We start from the raw sequence: 21,190 nt of genomic DNA, 5'->3' as shown, positions 1-21,190 counted from the left end.
AAAAAAAAACCAACAACAACAAATCATCCTGAGTGAAGCTCTTCTCAGATGCAAAGTGAAGACTAAATAGAAAAAACAGAATCCTTGTTAGGAAAGAGCAGAGAACTGTGCTAAGCTGAAGGTACCAGCAGCAGGAGAAATACTCTTGAGCTCAACGAAGTTTTGATGAGTGGGAAAGGAAACACAAACTTACAGGCACATATCTTAATTCTGGGATGGAAAAGGATCAGATTCAGAGGTAAGGTCACAAACTGAACTCTGAAGGCACATCCAATCAATGAAACAGGAGAGTTAAAATAGGGATCCTGGAACAGAGATTCTTGGTAACCCAGAAGTTTGCAATAGTGGGTCTGGATTGTGGCTTTTGGAGTTTCTCTTGAGTCATGGAGTTACCATGCATTCTATCCCTGCGTGACTATATTGTTAATTGCCAGCTCATGGCAAAATGCCTGGGAAATTGGAGGCTGTCAATATACAGTAGTTGAACAAATGCAAATTTAGCAGATTGGTAAAGTGTCCTGTGGGAGGAGTGACTGAGCCAAGTAATTACTTTTGTTCCTTCCAGACTTATAATTCCAGAATTCTTAAAAATTATACCTCTGTTCTGAACCCAAGAACTAAATTCTTAATAGGTTCTTAGCTCATCTCGAAAGATGTTCAAAAATGTAGTAACAAATTTGAGGAGAAAACAAGAATAAAGATAAGTAGAAATCAGTAATCTTTGCAGGCTTAGGTTTGGCGACTGCCAGACATTGATAAAAGATCAATTAAATAAGGAATCTACAAATAGAAGGTGGGGAATGGGCATGTAATAATAAAACCTGAACGTGAATAGATCTGAGCTCACCTTATTTTTCCCCTTACTGTATAAAGGAGGAGACCTAGTCCACAGAGCTTTAACTTTCACAAATCCTCACAGAAGACGTACAAACCTGAGGTTAGGGTGTAATTCATCCAGATCTCTTCCTGCTGTGTTTGTAAACACTAATGTGCTAAAACATGTTAAAATATAAAATATGTGTTTAAAATTTACTGTGCACACATGTATATAGACTTTCCCTGAGATTTTAAATGACTTTAATTACTGTCTTTCCACAGGAAGTTTGTCTCGCTCATATAACTTACCAAACCTCCAAATATTTTTCCCAAGATAGAAGTGGCTGTCTTTTCTGTCCTCCCACCAATTTTCTCAGCTGTCTTCTCCTCTCTCTCAGCCCACTTACAGAAATACAAAGGAGCTTTTCTCAAAGGCAAGTGGCCCAACAGTTTCTAGGCAAAGATGCCAATGAAAATGTTATCAAAAACATAAAATGAGAGGTAAAATAAAACCAAGGTTTTACAGGTCATCTGCCTAATTGTTTTTGAGTCATTATTTCTTTTAGATCCTATGTGGAGACCTGCTCTTTCCATCAACGTCTGTGTACACATGTGCCCATGTGAGGCCAAGATGGACAGGAAAGAGACAATTCTACTGAGAATTCTATTTATAGAGAAAGAAACATAATCCCATAAATATTGATGCCAGAGAAACAGCGCAGAGTTCAACTGTGCCTAAGATTAGATTGTTGCCAAGAATGCTGGAAAGTGTAGGTGTGAGCAGTTTCAAGTAAGCCCGCTGTTGATAAGGAGACAGCTGTTGGCATAAATAAATGATATTTGGAGTCTGTCAGTATATAACTGAAAGAATAGGGAGACGACAGCCAGCCCTTTCCAGAGGCATAATAGCAAGTTCTAATGATTGTTCCCTGTAAACTGAAGGACAGGGAATGAATTCACTGAATGAATTCAAGGAAGTGCAGAGGGAGGGTCCCACCATAGCTGAGCCTTCCCACAGAAGCTGGTGCCCACACAGCTGAAGGTCAGCCATCGCTGGCCCCAGCAGCCACAGTGCAAGGTGTGATGGAAACACGTCACGCTTTAATGACAATGACGGCTCCTCATCTGTGGCAAGGACACAAGGATTCTGAGAATTTCTAAATAATCAGGACCATTCCAGCTTGGAAGGGAAGCAATGAAAATACCATGGGGTTTATGTTTACTAAAGGCGAAGTTCAGTGGGATTTATGATGACCCCGCACACACATGCAAAGCAATCCCTGATATCCTTGCTGCTGTGGACCCTTCTTTGAGTCAGATAATTCAATTACTGTAAAATGTACTTTTATTGCTTTGAAGCTAGGATCCCTCCATTTCCAGAGTGGTGGCTGTCAGTTAACCCAACTGCACTTTTTCTTTTCTGTTAAGTTAATTTGACTCAGAATTAAAGTCAGATTCTGACACAATCCAGCAAGTAACTATAAAAAATGACAGTAAGATTGAAATACTAGGCACTACTCCAGGTACTTTACTTGCAAATTACTCATTTAATTCTCCTAAGAGCCAGCAAATTAAATACTATTTTGCCCATATTCTTGATGAGTAAACCAAAGTATAGAAAACCTAAGACAATTCCAAAGGGCATCCAGCTGACTAATGTCAAAGCTGGGAACGGACCCTGCCTAGTGCAGCTACAGAGCCCATTTTGACCCATGTGCCTTGAGATTTCATATTTTCCTACCTTTGACTAGTTGTCAAAAATAGGATGTCCAGTTACATTTGAATTTCAGATAAGAGACAAATAATTTTAGACAACAAGTAATGTTGCAAATATTGCACAGGGCATACATAACTAGAAAAAATCCATTGTTTATTTGAAATTCAGAAGTTTGGGGGTATCTTGTATTTTTACTTCTTAAATCTTTCGACGGTATCCCAGAGGTAGCTATCTGCACCAAGGAAGCAAAGAACATAATTTTTATTTGTTTGAGCTTTGGTTTCAAATCCCAGAGTAGAACTCCTATTACAGGACTAGGCTAGGTGGAGAAATTTTTAATTTTTAATTTTTTTAAGGAGGAGGGGGCAGAGTGGAAGCCACAGGTGCCACAACCTCTCCCTCAGCCTATTCTCCCTGGAGAAAATTTTTTCCTATTCTTAAAACAGTCTAGAATAACAGCTCTCAAACCTGCCTGGATGTGAGCATTACTTGTTTACTTTAATAATACATATGGGCTGGCCTGGCATGGTGGCTTATGCCTGTAATCCCACTTTGGAAGCTGATGTGGGAGAACTGCGTAAGCCCAGGAATTTAAGACCAGCTTGGGCAATATAGTGAAACCTTGTCTCTACAAAAAATTTAAAAGAATTAGGCAGGCATGGTTGTGTGTACCTATAGTCTCACCTACTTGGGAGGCTGAGGTTCAGGGATCACTTGTGCCTAGGAGGTCAAGGCTGAGTGAGCCATGATTACACCACTGCACTTCCAGCCTGGGTGACAGAGCAAGAACCTGTCTCCATAATAATAATTATTATTGTAATAATAAAATATGTAGCTTGGCCTGACCTGTCCAAGATTTAGTTAGGTTTAGGGTGAGATGAGGACAACCACATATTCTAATGAGCTCCTAAATGTTTCCTCCTTTCCTTCTCTTCCTTCCTTTCCTCATTGGTCTGAAACTCTGACTGTAAGTTAGATTTTACCATTTGTAGCAAGTCCAAGGATGCCAGAATATACCTCTAGGGTGGGAGAGGAGGGAATAAAGAGGTGAGGTCTATGAGAGAGGGCTTTCCCACAATACCCAGAGCTATCCTCAGGCCTTCTCAAGCTGGCTTTACAGTCCCAGGCCAGGACTACACATACAAGAAAGATTTTTCAAAGTGACAGAGGGGGTGAAAGAGAGAAACAGTGAGCGAGCGAGCAAGAGAGCTGTATGTGGGCCAGGTCTCCCATTTTGGGCCAGGCTCTGGTACAAAGAGTGAGAATGGATCACACCACAGGCACCAAGACTGTCTCACATTTGAAATCTCCAGCAGTATAAACTGTGGCCTAAATAGTTCCCGGGAATTCAAATTTAAAAAGTCTTCCCTGGAAGTGAAGAAGAAGTGGCTGGGCACAGTGGCTCATGCCTGTAATCCCAGCACTTTGAGAGGCCGAGGCAGGTGGACCATTTTAGGTAAAAACTTCGAGACCAGCCTGACCAATATGACTAAATCCTATCTCAACTAAAAATACAAAAATTAGCCAGGTGTTATGATAGGCACCTGTAATCCCAGCTACTCAGGAGGCTGAGACAGGAGAATCGCTTGAATCTGGAAAGTGGAGTTTGCAGTGAGCTGAGATTGTGTCACTGCACTCCAGCCTGGGCAACAGAGTGAGACTCCATCTCAAAAAAANAAAAAAAAAAAAGACTGTACTTCATGAGGGTATTGCAAAATCAGTTTAATAAGATATAACAATTTACTAATAAAAGTAAAATATATAAAATAAAAACAAGTAGAAAATATCCAAGGTACACACACACAGACACATATATGGCATATATTATTCATGTTATAACATATCTTTCTTTCTATGGGATCTTGTCAAAAAAGTTTGGAAAACGTTGCTCTAGAGACAAATATTCATCACTTTTAGAAAGCAGAAACCTCAGGCAGGAAGGAATACAACTCAGAGCAGATAAGCTGTGGGAAACAATACCCTAAAGAATAATCTGGAGCCCAAGCTGCTGCCAAAGAAGTTTAAAGCAGTAGATTTGCAAGGAATCTTTGGCAAATAGGAAGGTGGGGCATAAGAGGACCACTCATCCAAGAGGAGAAGGTTAATTCAGAAGCTGTAACATGTCACATTGCCTGTTTTTCATGCTGCCCTAGAAAGCCCTAGAAAAGGTCTCTGCTGAAACATAGGCCACCTCTCTGGTAGTTCTTCCCTGTCTCTAATGGCCTTCCTCTGCTTTTAGATCAGAGGGCAGTGTGGGGCAGCAGTGGAGAGATGGCAGCATTTGTATGAAGTTTAAGCACACCCAGGAGGCAAGGTAAGGGCTGGATGGAGAACCCAACTCTGTACTCTGGATTGCTAAGCAAGGACACTTATTCCAACGGAGGACTTTTGAGTTGGAGTATCAAACTTTTTCATCTTTTCCTGTGAGATATAAAAGAAACATTGAGAGGTCAGAAGGAAGCATTCCTTTAAGTTCTATCAATGCTGTGCAGTAAAACTTAGCAATGATGTGAGTGTTCTGTGTTAAGCTACCCAATATGGTAGCCACTACCCACATGTGGCTCCTGAACACTGGAAATGTGATCAATGAGACTCAGCAGCTAATTTTTAAATTTAATTTAATTCTAACTAAAGTTAAAACTTAGATAGCCACACATGGCTAGTGGCTACTGTATTAGACAGAACAATTCTAACATTTTGTGATTTTTGATGCAAAATAACCTGGGTATAAGTGATTAGTCTTGTGACCAGGTCTATGTACTGAGTTTTGTCTAAATTATTTGAGATAACCATAAACTTGAGGACATTTTGCTAATTATATCTACTATAAAAAAAGGAAATTTGCTGGATTGATTCATTATTATTTTTATGCTTAAACATTCAAATTATATCCTGGTGTTAATTGTTTCAAGAGTCTTTGATTATTGTAATGTTTTTCTTTCCTGAAATGAAAAGGGAACCTCAGTGAAATATAAAAGACTGGTATTAAATGCACCTAGTTGCAATGTTAAGCAAGAGAAGGATTTTAAAAAGCCTGTGTTTAGTCAGATATTATCACCCGGAAGAGAGCTCTAGAGCACTTTTCTAGTAAGTTTGTAAAGATGGAAATTTACTACATCTGCAATGGGAGCGGAAGTCATGGCGTCACAGGTTCCATGAAGTGGAGACATCATCAACACCCAGGAGGGTTCGGATCAGCTCAGTGAGGCCCTACCACTGTGTGCGTTTTTACATTTTGGCTTGAATTTCTTGTTTTTGTGCCTCTACCTTACCTGGTACCCTGCTCATTTAGTCACAGACTATGCACTCAACTGCTGCTGTTCAGTCCGGGGAAAATGAGAGGTGGCGTGCTGTGGCTCATTTCTTTCTTCACCTTCACTGATGGCCACGGTGGCTTCCTGGGGGTGAGTTGGTGCTATGTCTCATATCTCTTCTCAGCTATCTGTCTCCTTCTGGCACTTTTAGAATCCCTCACTCTCTAGGGGACTGCAATTGCATAATTTAATGGACTTGAGATCAGAAGTCCTGAGTTCTCGTTTCAATGTTGCCAACATTCACTGTGTGGCCTTGGATAAGTAAGTCATTTCATCTCTTTGGAGCTTAGATGATCAAACTGCAAAAGGGGGATCTTTGATTCAACTATCTTAGAGACCTTTTCCAGTTCAACGCATTCTCTACTATGGCTTCTTGGAAGTAGAGAAATCACATGATGGGCATTAGCAATCCTTAGACACTCTTTTCCCTGTCTACACTTGCTTTCTTGATGCGTTCATCTAGGCCCATGGTTTTAGTATTCTCTACATGCCAATGACTCCCAGCTGTATAGTTCCATCTCAGACCTCTCCCCTGTACTCCACACTCACATATCCATTACCTATATGTTATTTCCAGCCAGGCACCCAACAGGCCTCTGAACTTCATTTATCCAAAATCAAACCCACTCCTTCTTGCCTATCTCAGTAAGTGGTATCACCATCTTTCCAGCTACTTAGGCAAAACAACAAAAACAAAAACAAAAAAACCTTAAGAATCATGCTTGACTCTTCTCACATTCCATATCTAAACCATGGCATTACTTTTCAAGTTTTACCTTTAAAACATATCCAGAATTCAAAATACTTCTGTGGCTGCTACCTTGATTCACACCTTCATCGTCTCTTGCCTGCATTATTTCAACCTCTGAAATGCACTCATTGCTTCTGTGCTTGTCTGCTTTCAGCAGGGCTTCTGGACTGAGCCTACTACAAAGTAAGTTACAGCATGTCTTTTCCCATTCAAAGTTTTCCAGCAGTTTCTCATCTCACTCAAGGAAGAGGTAAAACCCTTTCCATGGCCTGTAAAGGTCTGCACAACCTGCCTCCCCAGAAATCCTCTGCCCTCACCTCCTGTGACTCTTCTATTACTCTCCTCTCTCAGGGGCTCTGGTGTCCTCAATCTCCCTGCACCTGCCAGGCACACTCTTACCCTTCAGGGTTTGCTCAAAAGTTGCTACAGTGAGGCCTCCCCTGGCTACCTTTCTACCATCCCTGGCTTGGATTTTAGATTCATGATTTTAATTATTTTGGGAAACTCAGCAATGTCTTATGAAGCACAACTCTTCAAAGCCTCACCATAATTAATTTTTTTTTTCTTTTGAACAGAGAAATGATGGCATCAAATCAAAAAGAGAACTCCTTGTGAATCAGAAAAACCATCTAGGTGAGGCTCTGTTAGTGCAGTGGACTTTGGTGTCAAGGGACCAGGGTTCTAATCCCAGCAGTGCCTCTAACTGTTTATATGATCTTAGGCACATTATTAAACATCCAAATATGTACAAGGAGAATGACAGTAATTTCTACGAGCAAAGCATTTGTGAAGATTAAATAATATCATCAGAGCATAGTGTCTTACAAGAAACCTGGCAAGTAGCTGTTCACATATGTCCTTTTCTTCTGTGCCTTGATTCTAACACTGTAATTAATGGCCATAGCCCCAGTCTAATAATGAGTTGCATTCTGAAATTTAATTTGTGGATCTGATGTTTCTAGTGCTGAACACATTTCTTCATAGGAACGGTGATGTACATGTGGTTGTTAGGTTCCTGGGTCAGTCTACAGTGGTTTTTCTACTATGCAATAAATCCACCATACAGCAATGTGCTAATAGTACTGTAGCACCTATCACTGTGCAAGGCGACACTTCTTTAGGAAAATTAAATCATAATTTCAACTTGGAATGACATGAATTCAACTTCCCTGACAGTAAAAATAACAATAAAAATATAGCAAGTATTGTTGGGCTGATACTATGTGCCAGGACTATTTGAAGTGCATTAGATGAATTAAAACCTCGCATTGACCCTCTGAGTTAGGTACAGTGGTCATCTTTATTTTACAGATAGTAAAACTAAGGCACAGAGCTAGGGGAAGGAGCCAGGATCCAAATCCAGTCAATCTGGCTCCAGAACCAGTGCCATTAACCCCTGATGGTGTGAGCAGGGCCACCCTTTTCCCTGTTTCTCATTGCTCACCTGCTTGGACAGTAGGAGTGGGCCTCACCTCAGCTCCCACCACTCAGAGGGGACTTCCAACACCTGGGGAAGGGGATGCAGTCCAAAAGGAGATGGGGAGAGTAAGAGATGGGACTGGGGTGCAATGGTGTGAGACAGGTCTTTCATAGACGAGCTTCAGGGGACTTTGAAGCCCGTGGTAATTTTATGCCACATTTTATGTGAACGGGCTTACAAAAATTTTGTGTGGGAGAAGACTCATAGGATTCCTCTCCTTTCTATGTCAAAACCAGTTAATGCCTTCTCTATGGGGAAAGGAAAGGTGCTGTCCAGAAATGATGAGCTGGAGGTGAGGGTGCATAAAGCCTCAAGGGAAAGTTTAGTTTTGCTTTTGGATTTCATATAAATACCCAAACTCAGCTAATGAATGGACTATTTTCACAGGAGGAGAAAGGGCTCTTTGTAAGTGTGAGATTGAGGGTCTTATATTGAACGTACTTCAAGGAGATCAGAGCTGGGGGCAGAAGAGGGAAGGTTGACTTGGACTTCCTCACCTCTTCCCTCTTCAGTCTTGACACCTGAAGCTTGACTCTGGATGTGCCCTAAGGAAGTGTGTAATATTGACAGAGTGATTCTGGGAAGGGAGAGACAGCACTGGAGCAGCCGGCCTGGCAGAAGTGAGAGGACAGATGTATATTTGGCATGTGTGGGAACCGTCTGCTTGTGTTAATTCTGGGTGCTCGTTTTTAGTTCACGTTTGGATTAGAGGAGCTCAATGATGAGCAGCGTGCTGGAGTCCCTGACCTCCAGGCTGAATTTCATGATTCTTTCTCAGTCAATTCCCAAGCAATGTTTTCCCCACTGACAGATAAAGGTTTCTGACTCTCTTTCCCTCTTCAGGCCCAATCCAAGAATATGAGCTGCTGCTTCAGGTGACCTATGGAGATTCCGAGAAGAAGAGAGATCTGAGGAATTTTCTGACGCTCTTGAAACCTCCGTTATTATGGTCACACGGGCAAGTGAAGATTATCAGAGCAAAGGCTACCACATGTAAGGCAGCTCTCTGGTAACTGGATATGTAAATGGGGAAGGTGAATGTATCAGTCAGGCTAGGCTGAGTTATGCTGTGGAAACAATCATCCCTGCAATCTCTGTGACTTAAAAGAATAAACGCTTTATTTCTTTTTCATAGTGCATGTCCATGGCACGTTGTCAGAGGGCTGTATCTGTTGCCACCAGTATCCAGAGTAATGTATCAGACCCTATCATCTCATATGCACCCATGCAGAGTCAAAAATAAGTGGAACACTGGAGAGTTTATAGGCAATTAAATTCTTTAACTCAAAAGTGACCACAGTAATTCTGCCCACAACTTATAGGCTAGAACTGGTTCCATGGCCCCATTCAACTTCAGGGGGCCAGACTATGCAATCCTGTGTATCTGGAAGAGAGCAAGAAATATTTGGCAAACAGCACTAATAAGCACAAAGGTGGGGTTCAGAGAAGTTGAATTATTGGTCTAAAGCAATGATTCTTAAAGTGTGGTGGTCAGGCCAGCAGCAGCAGCAGCATTAGGAAACTCAGCAGAAATGCAAATTCTTCATCCATCTTGACTTACAAGATCAAAAACTCCAGGGTGAGACCTTCCAGGTGATTCTGTTGCATGACAAAGCTTGAGAACCATACACCGCACACCATGCACATTTTCACAAAGGAGTCTGGTGACTTTGCCCTGTGTTTTAATCTACTGAACAAAAAATGACTTTGGTGGGAATTTCAGGTATGACAGAAGGAGGCAGACATACAGGATTGTTGGCTGATGAAACTTTTCAACATGGCTCTCCCCAAAAATGTCTCTCTGCCTTTGTCATCTTGCTTAGAAGGCCTACCTGGGAGTGGTGGCAGATGGGTAGAAAGGAGCCTCCAATGAGATGGTTGTTAAATACTCCCTAGAATCCTTTAACTTTCCTTTTACAAATGTTCTCTTCTGCTTCTCTCTTCTATTGCAGTGGATATGTATGGGGAATACATCTTTCTTTTGCATGCTAACATCAGCCATTTTAGCTTCATGTTTCTTAGCTTTCTGAGACCAACATCAGAATTTATCGAGTTGGACATTTCCTTACCTTAAATATATTGCTTCTGGCTTTTGGTGAGGAATATTACAATCATTTTACTTTTAATGGCAAAAACCCAATCACTTTTATAGCAACCAAATACTTGGTCCAGATTCCATGTCAGAGCCAAGGATCAGAAATCACTACTCAGGGTCGGGTGCTCTGGCTCACGTCTATAATCCCAGCATTTTGGGAGACTGAGGTGGGTGGATCACTTGAGCTCAGGAGTTCAAGACCAGCCTGGCCAACATGGCAAAACACTGTCTTTGCTAAAAATACAAAAATTATCCAAGGTGGTGGTGCGCACCTGTAATCCCAGCTGTGCTTCAGATGGCTGAGGCACAAAAATCACTTGAACCCTGGAAGCAGAGGTTGCAGTGAGCTGAGATTGTGCCACTGTACTCTAGCCTGGGCAACAAAACAAAACGAAACAAAACAAAATAAAACCTACAGAAGATGTGGGAAGTTAATCTGAAAAATAAACAATAAATATAAAATGAAATCACTGCTCAGAAGCAGTCATTTTATAAACCAGAATTCGTGAGACTGGGTTCTATTTTTTGTGCAGACTGCAACAGCCTGAATGGGTTCCTGCAGTGTACCTGTGAAGACAGCTACACCTGGTTTCCTCCCTCATGCCTCGATCCCCAGAACTGCTACCTTGACGCGGCTGGAACATTCCCAAGCTGTGAATGTCATCTCAATAACCTTAGCCAGAGTGTCAACTTCTGCGAGAGAACAAGTAAGCAACTAAGAATGTCCTGGGCTGGGGCTTCTCCCATCCCAACATGAAACAGAGAAGGGGCTCTAGCTCATTGCCTTGCTAGTCAATGTTTGTTTACAGGGAGATTGAAGGACAGCGATGATGTATGATGTTAGGCCTGGCTGGACACAGTGAGAGCTTTCATAGTACAGAAGATCCAGAAACACATGTGATATGGGAAGGTCACTTCAACCTTTAGATCCATGCAGCTCAGCTGTGCAATCATATGATTCTATTGAGATTGAGGGAGAGTTGCTAAAAAACCCAAAAGAGGCAATGCTTGGGTAAGCAACATTTGTCTTTCTACCTTCTTCACCTCTTTTGACAACATCACTTTCAAGAAAAGGGAAGTCTAGAGATGTGAATGCAGGGAGGAACACATAGCGAGTGATTCCATTGAAAGAAAAGCTTTCACTATCAACAAATATGTGTACCGAATGCCTTGTTAAAACAAAAGCTGAAAGTCTAGCTTAGGAAACCAGCGGAAGCCAAGGGAGCTATGGTTAACTTAGGTTTGTGTTCAATGAATGATGAGAAGAGCCAAATGACAGGGACTCCAGGGCATGAAGGACTTTAAGAAGCTCCTGCAATGATTACTCTAGTTAACTGGACACCCCAGATATTGGTGTAACTGAGCAAAGAGTGTTGGAGGAGCTTGAAATAGCCCAGCATAACTGGGGATGCTGGCTTCTCTTCCTGGGACTTCAGCAATTCAGGTTATGGCAACACATACTTATTAAGCACCATCTTTACACCCAGATCAGAGGCAAATTCTAGGAGGACACAAAGGCATTTATCTTGCTGCCTATGAATTAGGAGACTACCAGGCTGTAATACAAGAAAGAAAATAATGTAATTTCTTCAACAAATGTTGATGAAAGCCTACCTTTTGAGGGGGCACAGTGGCTTACATCTCACCTGTAATCCTAGCACTTTGGAAGGCTACCGCGGGCTGATTGCTTGAGCTCAGGAGGAGTTCTAGACCAGTTGGGCAAGACAGCAAAAACACATCTTTACAAAACATACAGAAATTAGCTGGGTGTGGTGGTATGCCTATAGTGCCAGCTACTTGGGGGGCTGAGGCAAGAGGATTGCTTGAACCCAAGAGGTGGAGGCTGCAGTAAGCCAAGATCGTGCCACTGCACTTCAGCCTGGGTGGCAAAAGTGAGACTCTGTCTCAAAAAAAAAGAAAAAAGAAAAGAAAAGAAAAAGATGGTCCATGTCTAATCCATCTTTGAAAGATTCAAAGCTGGATCAGACAAGGATGACACTTACAAGGGGCTTCCCACAGTACTGTGGAGACATGCATAGATGAGATGTACACAAATTGATGTTTAGGTATATGTAAGAGGCTGGGAGGGAGATAGGGCTAAAGTACCATAGGAATTTAGAGGAGAGAAAGACTCTGCATGTGAGGGTCAGAGAAGACCTTGTGGAAGAGATGACATTTGATTAGGTCCTGAATGAATGATGAACAGGATTTGTCCATACAGAGAACTGTTGCAGTGCAGAGAAGCACTGGCAGTGGGTAAGTAAGGAACGTGGAGTTAGCAAGTAGTGTTGCTGTTTTTGTCATTGTTTAATTGTTGATAGGCACAATGCTTAAGCTTATTGCCTAGATGAAGATGCATTTCAGTGTTCAGTGAATGCTTTCGTTGATGATACATGAGAGGCCGCACATTTACCTACTTTTAAGGTTGTCTTAATTACCAGCACTTCCCTATTACTGTTCCAAATCTGCAATTGAAAATTCTGGTTTTATGTATGCTTCCTGTATTATGTTAGGTGAATATTTCTTATGAAAAAAACTTGAAACATTACTGTTGAATAGATGACTCTGAATTGTACTTCTAAAATTGTATGCTACTAATAAAATCAAGTTAGAAATTGATTGTATCTATACACTTCTTTTTATTTCCTATAGAGATTTGGGGCACTTTCAAAATTAATGAAAGGTTTACAAATGACCTTTTGAATTCATCTTCTGCTGTGTACTCCAAATATGCAACTGGAATTGAAATTCAAGTAAGCACTTTCTGCTTATTATATAAAGAATTGTTTGCTACACTCAAGTTCAAATGTTTTCAATTCTGCATGTATATTTAATACATATTCTTAATTATTTATTTTCAGTGAGCAACTACAGAGCAGTTATTTGCTCTGCCCACAATTGAAACTCCCTGAGCATCTTCTTTCTAAGAAAGTTTAGCAGCTGACTTCTTTGCACTTCTCTTGTGTTCAGTTTTGCTCACTTATTTAAGTAATATACTAAGTCTTCTTGATTATTTTCTGTTTTTATTTTTATTTATTTTTTTGTTTTTGAGACAAAGTCTCAGTCTGTCTCCCAGGCTGGAGTGCAGAGGCATGATCTTGGCTCACTGCACCCTCTGCCTCCTCTGTCTCCTGAATTCAAGTGATTCTCCTGCCTCAGCCTCCCAAGTAGCTGGGATTATAGGCAAGCGCTACAAAGCTTGGCTAATTTTTGTATTTTGGTAGAGATGGGGTTTCACCATCTTGGCTAGGCTGGTCTCCAACTCCTGACCTCAGGTGATCCGTCTACCTCGGCCTCCCAAAGTGCTGGGATTACAGGCATGAGCCACTGCACCCAGCCTTGTTTTTTTTTTTTTATAAAAAATTTTTATGTACCGGGCATGGTGGCTCACATCTGTAATCCCAGTACTTTGGGGGCCAAAGCAGGAAGATCACTTGAGGTCAGGAGTTCGAGACCAGCCTGGCCAGCATGGCGAAACCCCATCTCTACCAAAAAAAATACAAAAAGTAGCAGGGCATGGTGACATACACCTGTTATCCCGGATACTGGGGTGATGAAGCACAAGAATTGCTTGAACCTAGTGGGTGGAGTTTGTAGTTAGCTGAGATCATGCCACTGCACTCCAGCCTGGGGGACAGAGTAAGATTCCACCTCAGAAAATAAAAATAAATAAAATAAATAAATATTCGTGGTCTAAGCTCAATTGTCAGCACGTGGGATTTGTTCTATCAAGAAAACTCTGTTGTTAGAGGCTGAAGAGACTTACTGTGCAAAACTCTTGACTTTATAATGATAAATTCACATGTAAACTAGACCAGTGTCCCTCCACCTAGAATTATGGCTTAGGTGTAGTTCTCACTGAAGACCCAAGCAAATACTTTACAGGTGGATTCAGCCTAAGTACATGTAAAAATTAATGGCTTGTTTTTCATAAGGAAAAAATGTATTTTGGGTAAATTTATTCTATGATCTGGCACCAAATTCACCCCCTATTTTAAGCAGTTGTTATTCACAATTAATTAGCAATTGCAAAGATATATTTTATACACGCATGCATACGGATGTGTGTGTGTGTGTGTGTGTGTATGATACATTCACAACTGTTATTTTAACTGTATTTGTATGACACGAATTACTTTCCACTGGATCTCTTTTCTTTGCCCGTTTGCTACTGTTGGTTTATTTATTGTCTGTATTCATTTTTTGCTCAAATGTCTTTCTGAAATATGGTAATAATGATTAACACATTGCTCTTTGTTTTCTTTCTAAGCTTAAAAAAGCATACAAAAGAATTCAAGGTTTTGAGTCGGTTCAGGTCACCCAATTTCGGTAAGTAACACAATGGCCTTAGAAGGGCATCCCCAGAATTGGGTGCCAGTTCTGCAGGAGGCAGAGCGCTGTTTTTAGATGACCCTGACAGAAAACAGGGCAGAATTCATCTTTATAGTAGGATTTTTACTAAGTGAACAAGGATCTGTGATGCTTTAAAAAATCTGAAGAGGAAAGCCTAGATTCTCACTTAAATGAGTTTAGGACCTTAAATTTTTTTTTTTTCTTTTTTTTTTTTTTTGAGATGGAGTTTTGCTCTTGTTGCCCAGGCTGGAGTGCAATGGCACAATCCAGGCTTGCTGCAATCTCTGCCTACTAGTTTCAAGAGATTCTCCTGCCTCAGCCTCCTGAGTGGCCAGGATTATAGGTGACCGCCACCACACCCAGCTAATTTTTTTTTTTGTATTTTTAGTAGAGACAGTTTTACAATGTTGGTGAAGGCTTGTCTCAAACTCCTGACCTCAGGTGATCCACCTGCCTCGGTCTGCAAAGTGCTGAGATTACAGGCGTGAGCCACCACACCTGGCCTAGAACCTTAAATATTGAAAAGCCTTCTCAAAACTGTGGGTCAGTGAGTAAAATTACAAAATAATATTAGTACAGCAGAAACTTGGAAGGAAGCAGAAGATCATGGTGCTTGTGCATTGGAAAAAGTGAGGGGTGGGGATAAGGGTTGTGGGTTGTTGATGGGTGGATTTTCTCCTTCAACAACCATGGGAGACATGATGCCTCATAATCTGGAGCCAGAAGTGGGGCCTTGGGTGAAATACCTTGCATTGATATCATGTATATATCACAGTTCAAAACCCCATAGTCTTGTTTACAGCAAATAAAGAAATATTTAGTAAATTATCCTTTTGTTTATGCTTTAACTCCAAAACTCGTTTGGTTAGTTAGCCATGTGAACATTCATTACTGACTAGTGATAGTCTGTTTGTTAGAGGAAGTGGCTTAGAGGTCAGAGAACTTGACTTGTTATATTTCTTTTCACAGTTAACTTAAAAACACCCATGGGAAATTTTCAGCAGTATATGCTATAAACATATTGTCCTAGGCATTGTCCTTTAAATCATACGTGAATAGTTTTTAAAATTCAATACTAGCAAAAACACTACTTCTTCTTCTACTTTTTTTTTTTTTTTTGGAGACAGAGTCTCACTCCGTCACCAGGCTGGAGCACAGGGATGCCATCTCGACTCACCGCAGCCTACCCCTCCCGGGTTCAAGCAATTCTCCTGCCTCAGCCTCCCAAGTAGCTGGGACTACAGGCATGCACCACCATGCCAAACTAATTGTTTTGTTTTTAGTAGAGACTAAAATGGGTTTCACCAGGTTGGCCAGGATGGTCTCGATCTCTTGACCTCGTGATCTGCCCATCTAGGCCTCCCAAAATGCTGGGATTACAGGCATGAGCCACCGTGCCTGGCCTGCTTCATTTTTTATATTGAGGTTTATGTAGTTAATCATACATTCAATATTCATATTTTTATTTTCTGTGATCCTGGTTTTCTATTTATACTTGTAATTTATATTCTATCATGTGTATCTTATAAGCTGTCTCCAATAATTTGTAGATAAAATCACAGTAAAAGTAGGCACAAGTCTATAAACCACAACTTTTAAGGTTTTGCTTTTGTTTGGTTTTGTTCTGTTTTGATATGCGGTCTCACTTTGTTGCCTATGCTGGAGTGCAGTGGTGTGATCTCAGCTCACTGCAGCCTTGACCACCTGGGCTCAAGCAATCCCACCTGTGCCTTCCTGGTATAGGTAGGTAGCTAAGACCACAGGCACACGCCATCATGCTTGGCTAATTAGTTGAGATCTTGTTATGTTTCTCAGGCTTGTCTTAAACTCCTGGGCTTAAGCAGTCTTCCCAACTCAGTCTCCTATAATGCTGGGATTGCTGGCATGAGCCAGCATGCCCAGCCTGAAGTTTTACTTTTTGCATATGTGATTTAAAATAAACCTCTTTTAAAAAATTGATTTAAAAAAATAAAGAAGGGTTTCACCATGTTGGCCAGGCTGGTCTTGAACTCCTGGCCTTAAGTGATCCCCTCACCTTGGCCTCCCAAAGTGCTGGAATTACAGGCATGTACCACAGCACCTAGACTAAAATAAATCTTAATCTCTCACTTTATTTACTTATCTGTCAAACAGAACAGTTATACACCTGTGGAACCTGATTTAATTTCATTAAATCAAATGCAATAATAGGTAGGAAAATCGTTTGTAAACAATAGAAGGGACATATCAATGCAAAGATATTGTGACCATCATTACACAAAAGAGTATTTGCACTTATTTACACATTGTGAGCAGAAGTTCAATGTGTAAGAATTTGAGCCGCAGAACTTCTGATCAATTAGTAATTAATAATTTTCTGATTCAACTTCTCATCCGGCTTTGGTTCTTTTAACTATAAAATGGAAATGATACACTGCTTATCTCATGGGTTATCGCAGGATTGACTTAATATATGTGATCTCATGTGCTTTCATGGCTTCAAACACATCTGTGTGCTGGTGGATTCTAAGTTTATTACTCGAGCTTGGGCACTCCCCTGAACTCCAGACCCAAATATCCAACTGCCTACTTGACAACTCCACTTCGTTTTCCAGCTGGCATGTCAAATGTCACATGTGCAAACTGGGAGTTCTCCGACTCTCCCCTTCCTAACTTGTTTTTCCCACTGTCTTCCCTATTTCCGTTATGGCGATGCTGTTCTTCCACTTGCAGAGACTCAATCCTTGGAGCCATCCTGTGCTTTAATTTCTTCTATTGAGGTATAACTTGCACACAGTTATGTGCACAAGCTTTGTGCTCAAAACTCAATCAGCTTTGATAAATGCTTGTACCTGTCCCTTCCTATCAAGATAGAACATTCCCATCACCCCAAAATTTCCCTTGGGTTGCTTTCCAGCCTCTTTTCATGATGTCCCCTCATACCAGAAGCAATTACTGGTCTGATTTCTATTACCACAGGTTAGTTTAGTCTATTCCAGAACTTCACATAAATGGAATAATCCAGCATGTAGTTTTTTCGAGTTTGGTTTTTTTCACATAGTATAATATCATTGAGATTCATCCTTATTTTTCTATCAGTGGTTCCTTCCTTCTTGTAGTCCAGTAGTGCTCCATTGTAAGAATATACAAAAACTTGTTTTTCCATTCCTTGGAGTTATTATTGGTGGATTTCTTTCTCTCACACCCCAATTTCTTCTCCATTAGTAAGCCCTATGGCTCTGCCTTCAAATAAAACCTAAATCTGACCACATGCACAGCCACCCACCTAGTTCAAACCACCACCAGCTCTTTCCTATCTGGGTTCCCTGTTCCTTGCTGTCCTCCTTTCCATCTGTTTTCTACGCAGCAGCCCTTGATGGGCTTAAAAAGATAAATCTTTTGATGCTACTGCCTTTCAATAAAGAAGAAAACTTTTGAATACAGAATGAAATCCCAATTCTAATGTCCTATGAGATCTGGCTCCTAGTACCACTCCAATATCATCTCCTACTATTGTTCCCTTGCTGTTGAATTTCAATCATTGTAGTATTTAAGTTTGTGAGAGTCACAGGCATTTTCCTGCCTCAGGACCTTTACCTGTGCTCTATATAAATATATACATATGTATATAAATGTACATATAAATATAACTGTATATTAAATATATTTATATTTAATATACAAATATATATTTATATATACAGGTAGCCACCAAAAATATGTGTTTATAATATATATAATAATATATAATATGTAGTATATAAAATATCTGTATATTATATATAAAATAAACATATAAATATAAATATTATATATTTGCCTTGCCTTATCCACTAGAATGTAAACTCTGTTTGGTTTATTCCTATGGACCCAATGCCATGTACACACGGTGTAGGCCCTGAGTGAATGAATGAATAAGTAGTGAACCTCATTTGTCTTTCCCCATAATCACTGCAGAAATGGAAGCATCATTGCTGGATATGAAGTTGTTGGTTCCAGAGGTGCATCTGAACTGCTGTCAGCCATTGAAGAGGTTGCCGAGAAGGCTAAGGGAGCCCTTCGCAAGCTGTTCCCATTAGAAGAGAGCTCTTTCAGAGTGTTCAGAAAACGTAATGCTGGATTCCCATCCTCTGCTTAGGTTAAGGGAGTCCCTTAATTAGTGTTCATTTGTGTCCTCAGGAAGTAGATTTGAGACATTTCAATGAAGACTTGTTCTCTGACTGACTTTCAGTACAAACAGGCAGCTGTCTTCCCCCCACCACACTGAAACTTAACTTCAACCGACTATTTCAAATTCTTGCTAATCGAAGATCTGATCTCTACCTTTTAATGTAAACACTGTGGAGGACTGACTTCACTGTAGGCTGTGTTGAAAAGAACTCAGCAATAGTAGACTGGTAAACATGTTGAAAGAGCCTTGAGGCTGACAATATTCCTAAGTCACAATCTAAGAAATCATGTCTTTAATACTTATAAAGACAGACAGACAGACACACACACACACACACACACACACATAGTTTTTCTTCAGATATTTATCTTTTCCTTTTACATTCAATCTTATCTTTCCTACCAAAATCTGTACCACTCTCTTTCAACAATATTTATTCAATTAATATTTACTGAGAGTCCAAAGTGTCTATACACTTAAAATGCTGCAATAGTGAAAACAAACAAAAATCTTAGCCCTGGCTGGGTATAGTGGCTCATGCCTATAATCCCAGCATTTTGGGAGTCTGAGGTGGGCAGATCACTTGAGGTCAGGAGTTCAAGATCAGCCTGGCCAATGTGGTAAAACCCCGTCTCTACTAAAAATACAAAAATTAGCCAGGCCTGGGTGCAGTGGCTCATGCCATAATCCCCGAACTTTGGGAGGCTAAGGCGGGCAGATTGCCTGAGATCAGAAGTTTGAGACCAACCTGGCCAGCATGGTGAAACCCCATATCTACTAAAAATACAAAAAAATTAGCCAGGCATGGTGGCTCACACCTGTAATCCCAACTACTCAGTAGGTCGACACAGGGGAATCACTTGAACCCAGAAGGTGGAGGTTGCAGTGAGCTGAGATTGCGCCACCGCACTCCAGCCTGGGTGACAGAGCAAGACTCGGTCTCAAAAATAAAATTAGCCAGGCATGGTGGTGTGCACCTGTAATCCCAGATATTCAGGAGGCTGAGGCAGGAGAATTGCTTGAACCCGAGAGGCAGAGGTTGCAGTGAGCCAAGATCACACCACTACAGTCTAGCCTGGATGACAAGAGCAAAACTCCACCTCAGAAAAAAACAAAAACAAACAAACAAACAAAGAATCAGAAAGAAAAATCATAGCGCTTGTGGATCTTCCAGTTAATGTCTCCATCTCCTAGTTCCAGTTGTGGTGAGAATGCATTACTAAGGGCCAGCTGCAAGAGTAGCAACTGGTTGCAATGTGAGAAATGCTTGAAGGGGTACAGGTAGGAAGTGCTATCCATCTACAAATAGCGACTTCCCATCTTTTAACCATATCATTACTGCTTTATTCTATAGTATCTTGAAAATTATCTGGTTTTCTAATATTCCTTTGAAGAGTAAAAATATTTCCTGAGAGTAATAACATCTATCTTTATTACCACCTAATGCTCACTAGTTGATAGCCCATTAAAAGTGATATTGTTGGCACAGATCAGACACCTGGAGGGAGGAGTCAGCCTCAGGGAGGGTATGGCATCAAGAATGAGTAAGGAGTGTTGAGAGGGATGCAGCTGGGCATCAAAGACAAATTTCTCTTACTTCTGAATTTTGCCTGGATTTTGTCTCCAAAAATAAGAGTTTAAAAATGTTTAAACATGACTACATGGCTTACATAGAGTGCCAGGATATTCTAGGGTCATTTTTCTTTGTTGTTTTCTTTTGTTTCCAGCCCAGTGTAACGACATTGTCTTTGGATTTGGGTCCAAGGATGATGAATATACCCTGCCCTGCAGCAGTGGCTACAGGGGAAACATCACAGGCAGGTGTCAGCCCTCTGGGTGGCAGGTCATCAGGGAGACTTGTGTGCTTCCTCAGCTCGAAGAACTGAAGAAGGTGAGGCATTTTCACTTCGTAGATTTGCCTGGATTTGAGTTTCAGAGTGGCTATCTCCCAGTGAGTATAGCAAGGTGGAGGGTAAGTATATCTACATGCGTCCTTGACCAGTGTGCAAAGAGTAAGGATAATATTAGACCCTGGTGACCCTGTGGCTGATTCTGGGCAGCAGCGTCTAGGTTGCAGCTCAGAAGTCAGAGTTTTGTCAGGCAGGGGTGTTGTGGAGGAGTGTATCAGTGCTGAGCAGGCCTACGATGGACGGTAGAGCGGCAACTAGGCTGGCCTTAGAAGTCCAGAAGACATGGAAATTAAAGAGGAAAGTGAAGGTGTGAGTCATAAGCCAGCAGGCTTAGTATAAGTAAGGATATATCTATATCAGAAATCAGGGCAAAGAGTGGGTCAGACAAAGGTGAACCATATAAAATGACTGAACCACAGTGGACCTTAAGGAGTATCTGGTTAACCAACCTTATTTTACAGATCAGAAAACAAAAGACCGAGGGGCCAATCGTTCCTCTGGGAGCGGTAGTTTTGAATTAGAAGCATGGTCGCTTGATTCCCAGCCCAGTGCTGTATTACTCTGTTCTCACATTGTTGTAAAGAACTACCTGAGATTGAGTAGT

At 41.0% G+C, this 21,190-nt stretch overlaps 1 protein-coding gene across 1 annotated transcript in view; it reads left to right on the top strand.

The window, feature by feature from the left end:
• ADGRF1 (adhesion G protein-coupled receptor F1) overlaps window positions 1-21,190 on the top strand; it is a 44,115-nt gene that overhangs the window by 7,403 nt on the left and 15,522 nt on the right. The window contains exons 2-10 of the mRNA XM_037730152.1: window positions 4,773-4,847; window positions 5,826-5,937; window positions 7,174-7,231; window positions 8,922-9,071; window positions 10,707-10,880; window positions 12,826-12,926; window positions 14,444-14,502; window positions 18,463-18,614; window positions 20,404-20,567. Coding sequence (XP_037586080.1) covers window positions 4,819-4,847; window positions 5,826-5,937; window positions 7,174-7,231; window positions 8,922-9,071; window positions 10,707-10,880; window positions 12,826-12,926; window positions 14,444-14,502; window positions 18,463-18,614; window positions 20,404-20,567 — 999 coding nt within the window. The 5' untranslated portion in view covers window positions 4,773-4,818. The remainder of the gene's footprint in view (window positions 1-4,772; window positions 4,848-5,825; window positions 5,938-7,173; window positions 7,232-8,921; window positions 9,072-10,706; window positions 10,881-12,825; window positions 12,927-14,443; window positions 14,503-18,462; window positions 18,615-20,403; window positions 20,568-21,190) is intronic.

This window comes from Cebus imitator, unplaced genomic scaffold (assembly GCF_001604975.1).
Source record: "Cebus imitator isolate Cc_AM_T3 unplaced genomic scaffold, Cebus_imitator-1.0 Scaffold334, whole genome shotgun sequence".
Taxonomy (NCBI): Eukaryota; Metazoa; Chordata; class Mammalia; order Primates; family Cebidae; genus Cebus; species Cebus imitator.
This window is presented reverse-complemented; position numbering and strand designations above follow the sequence as displayed.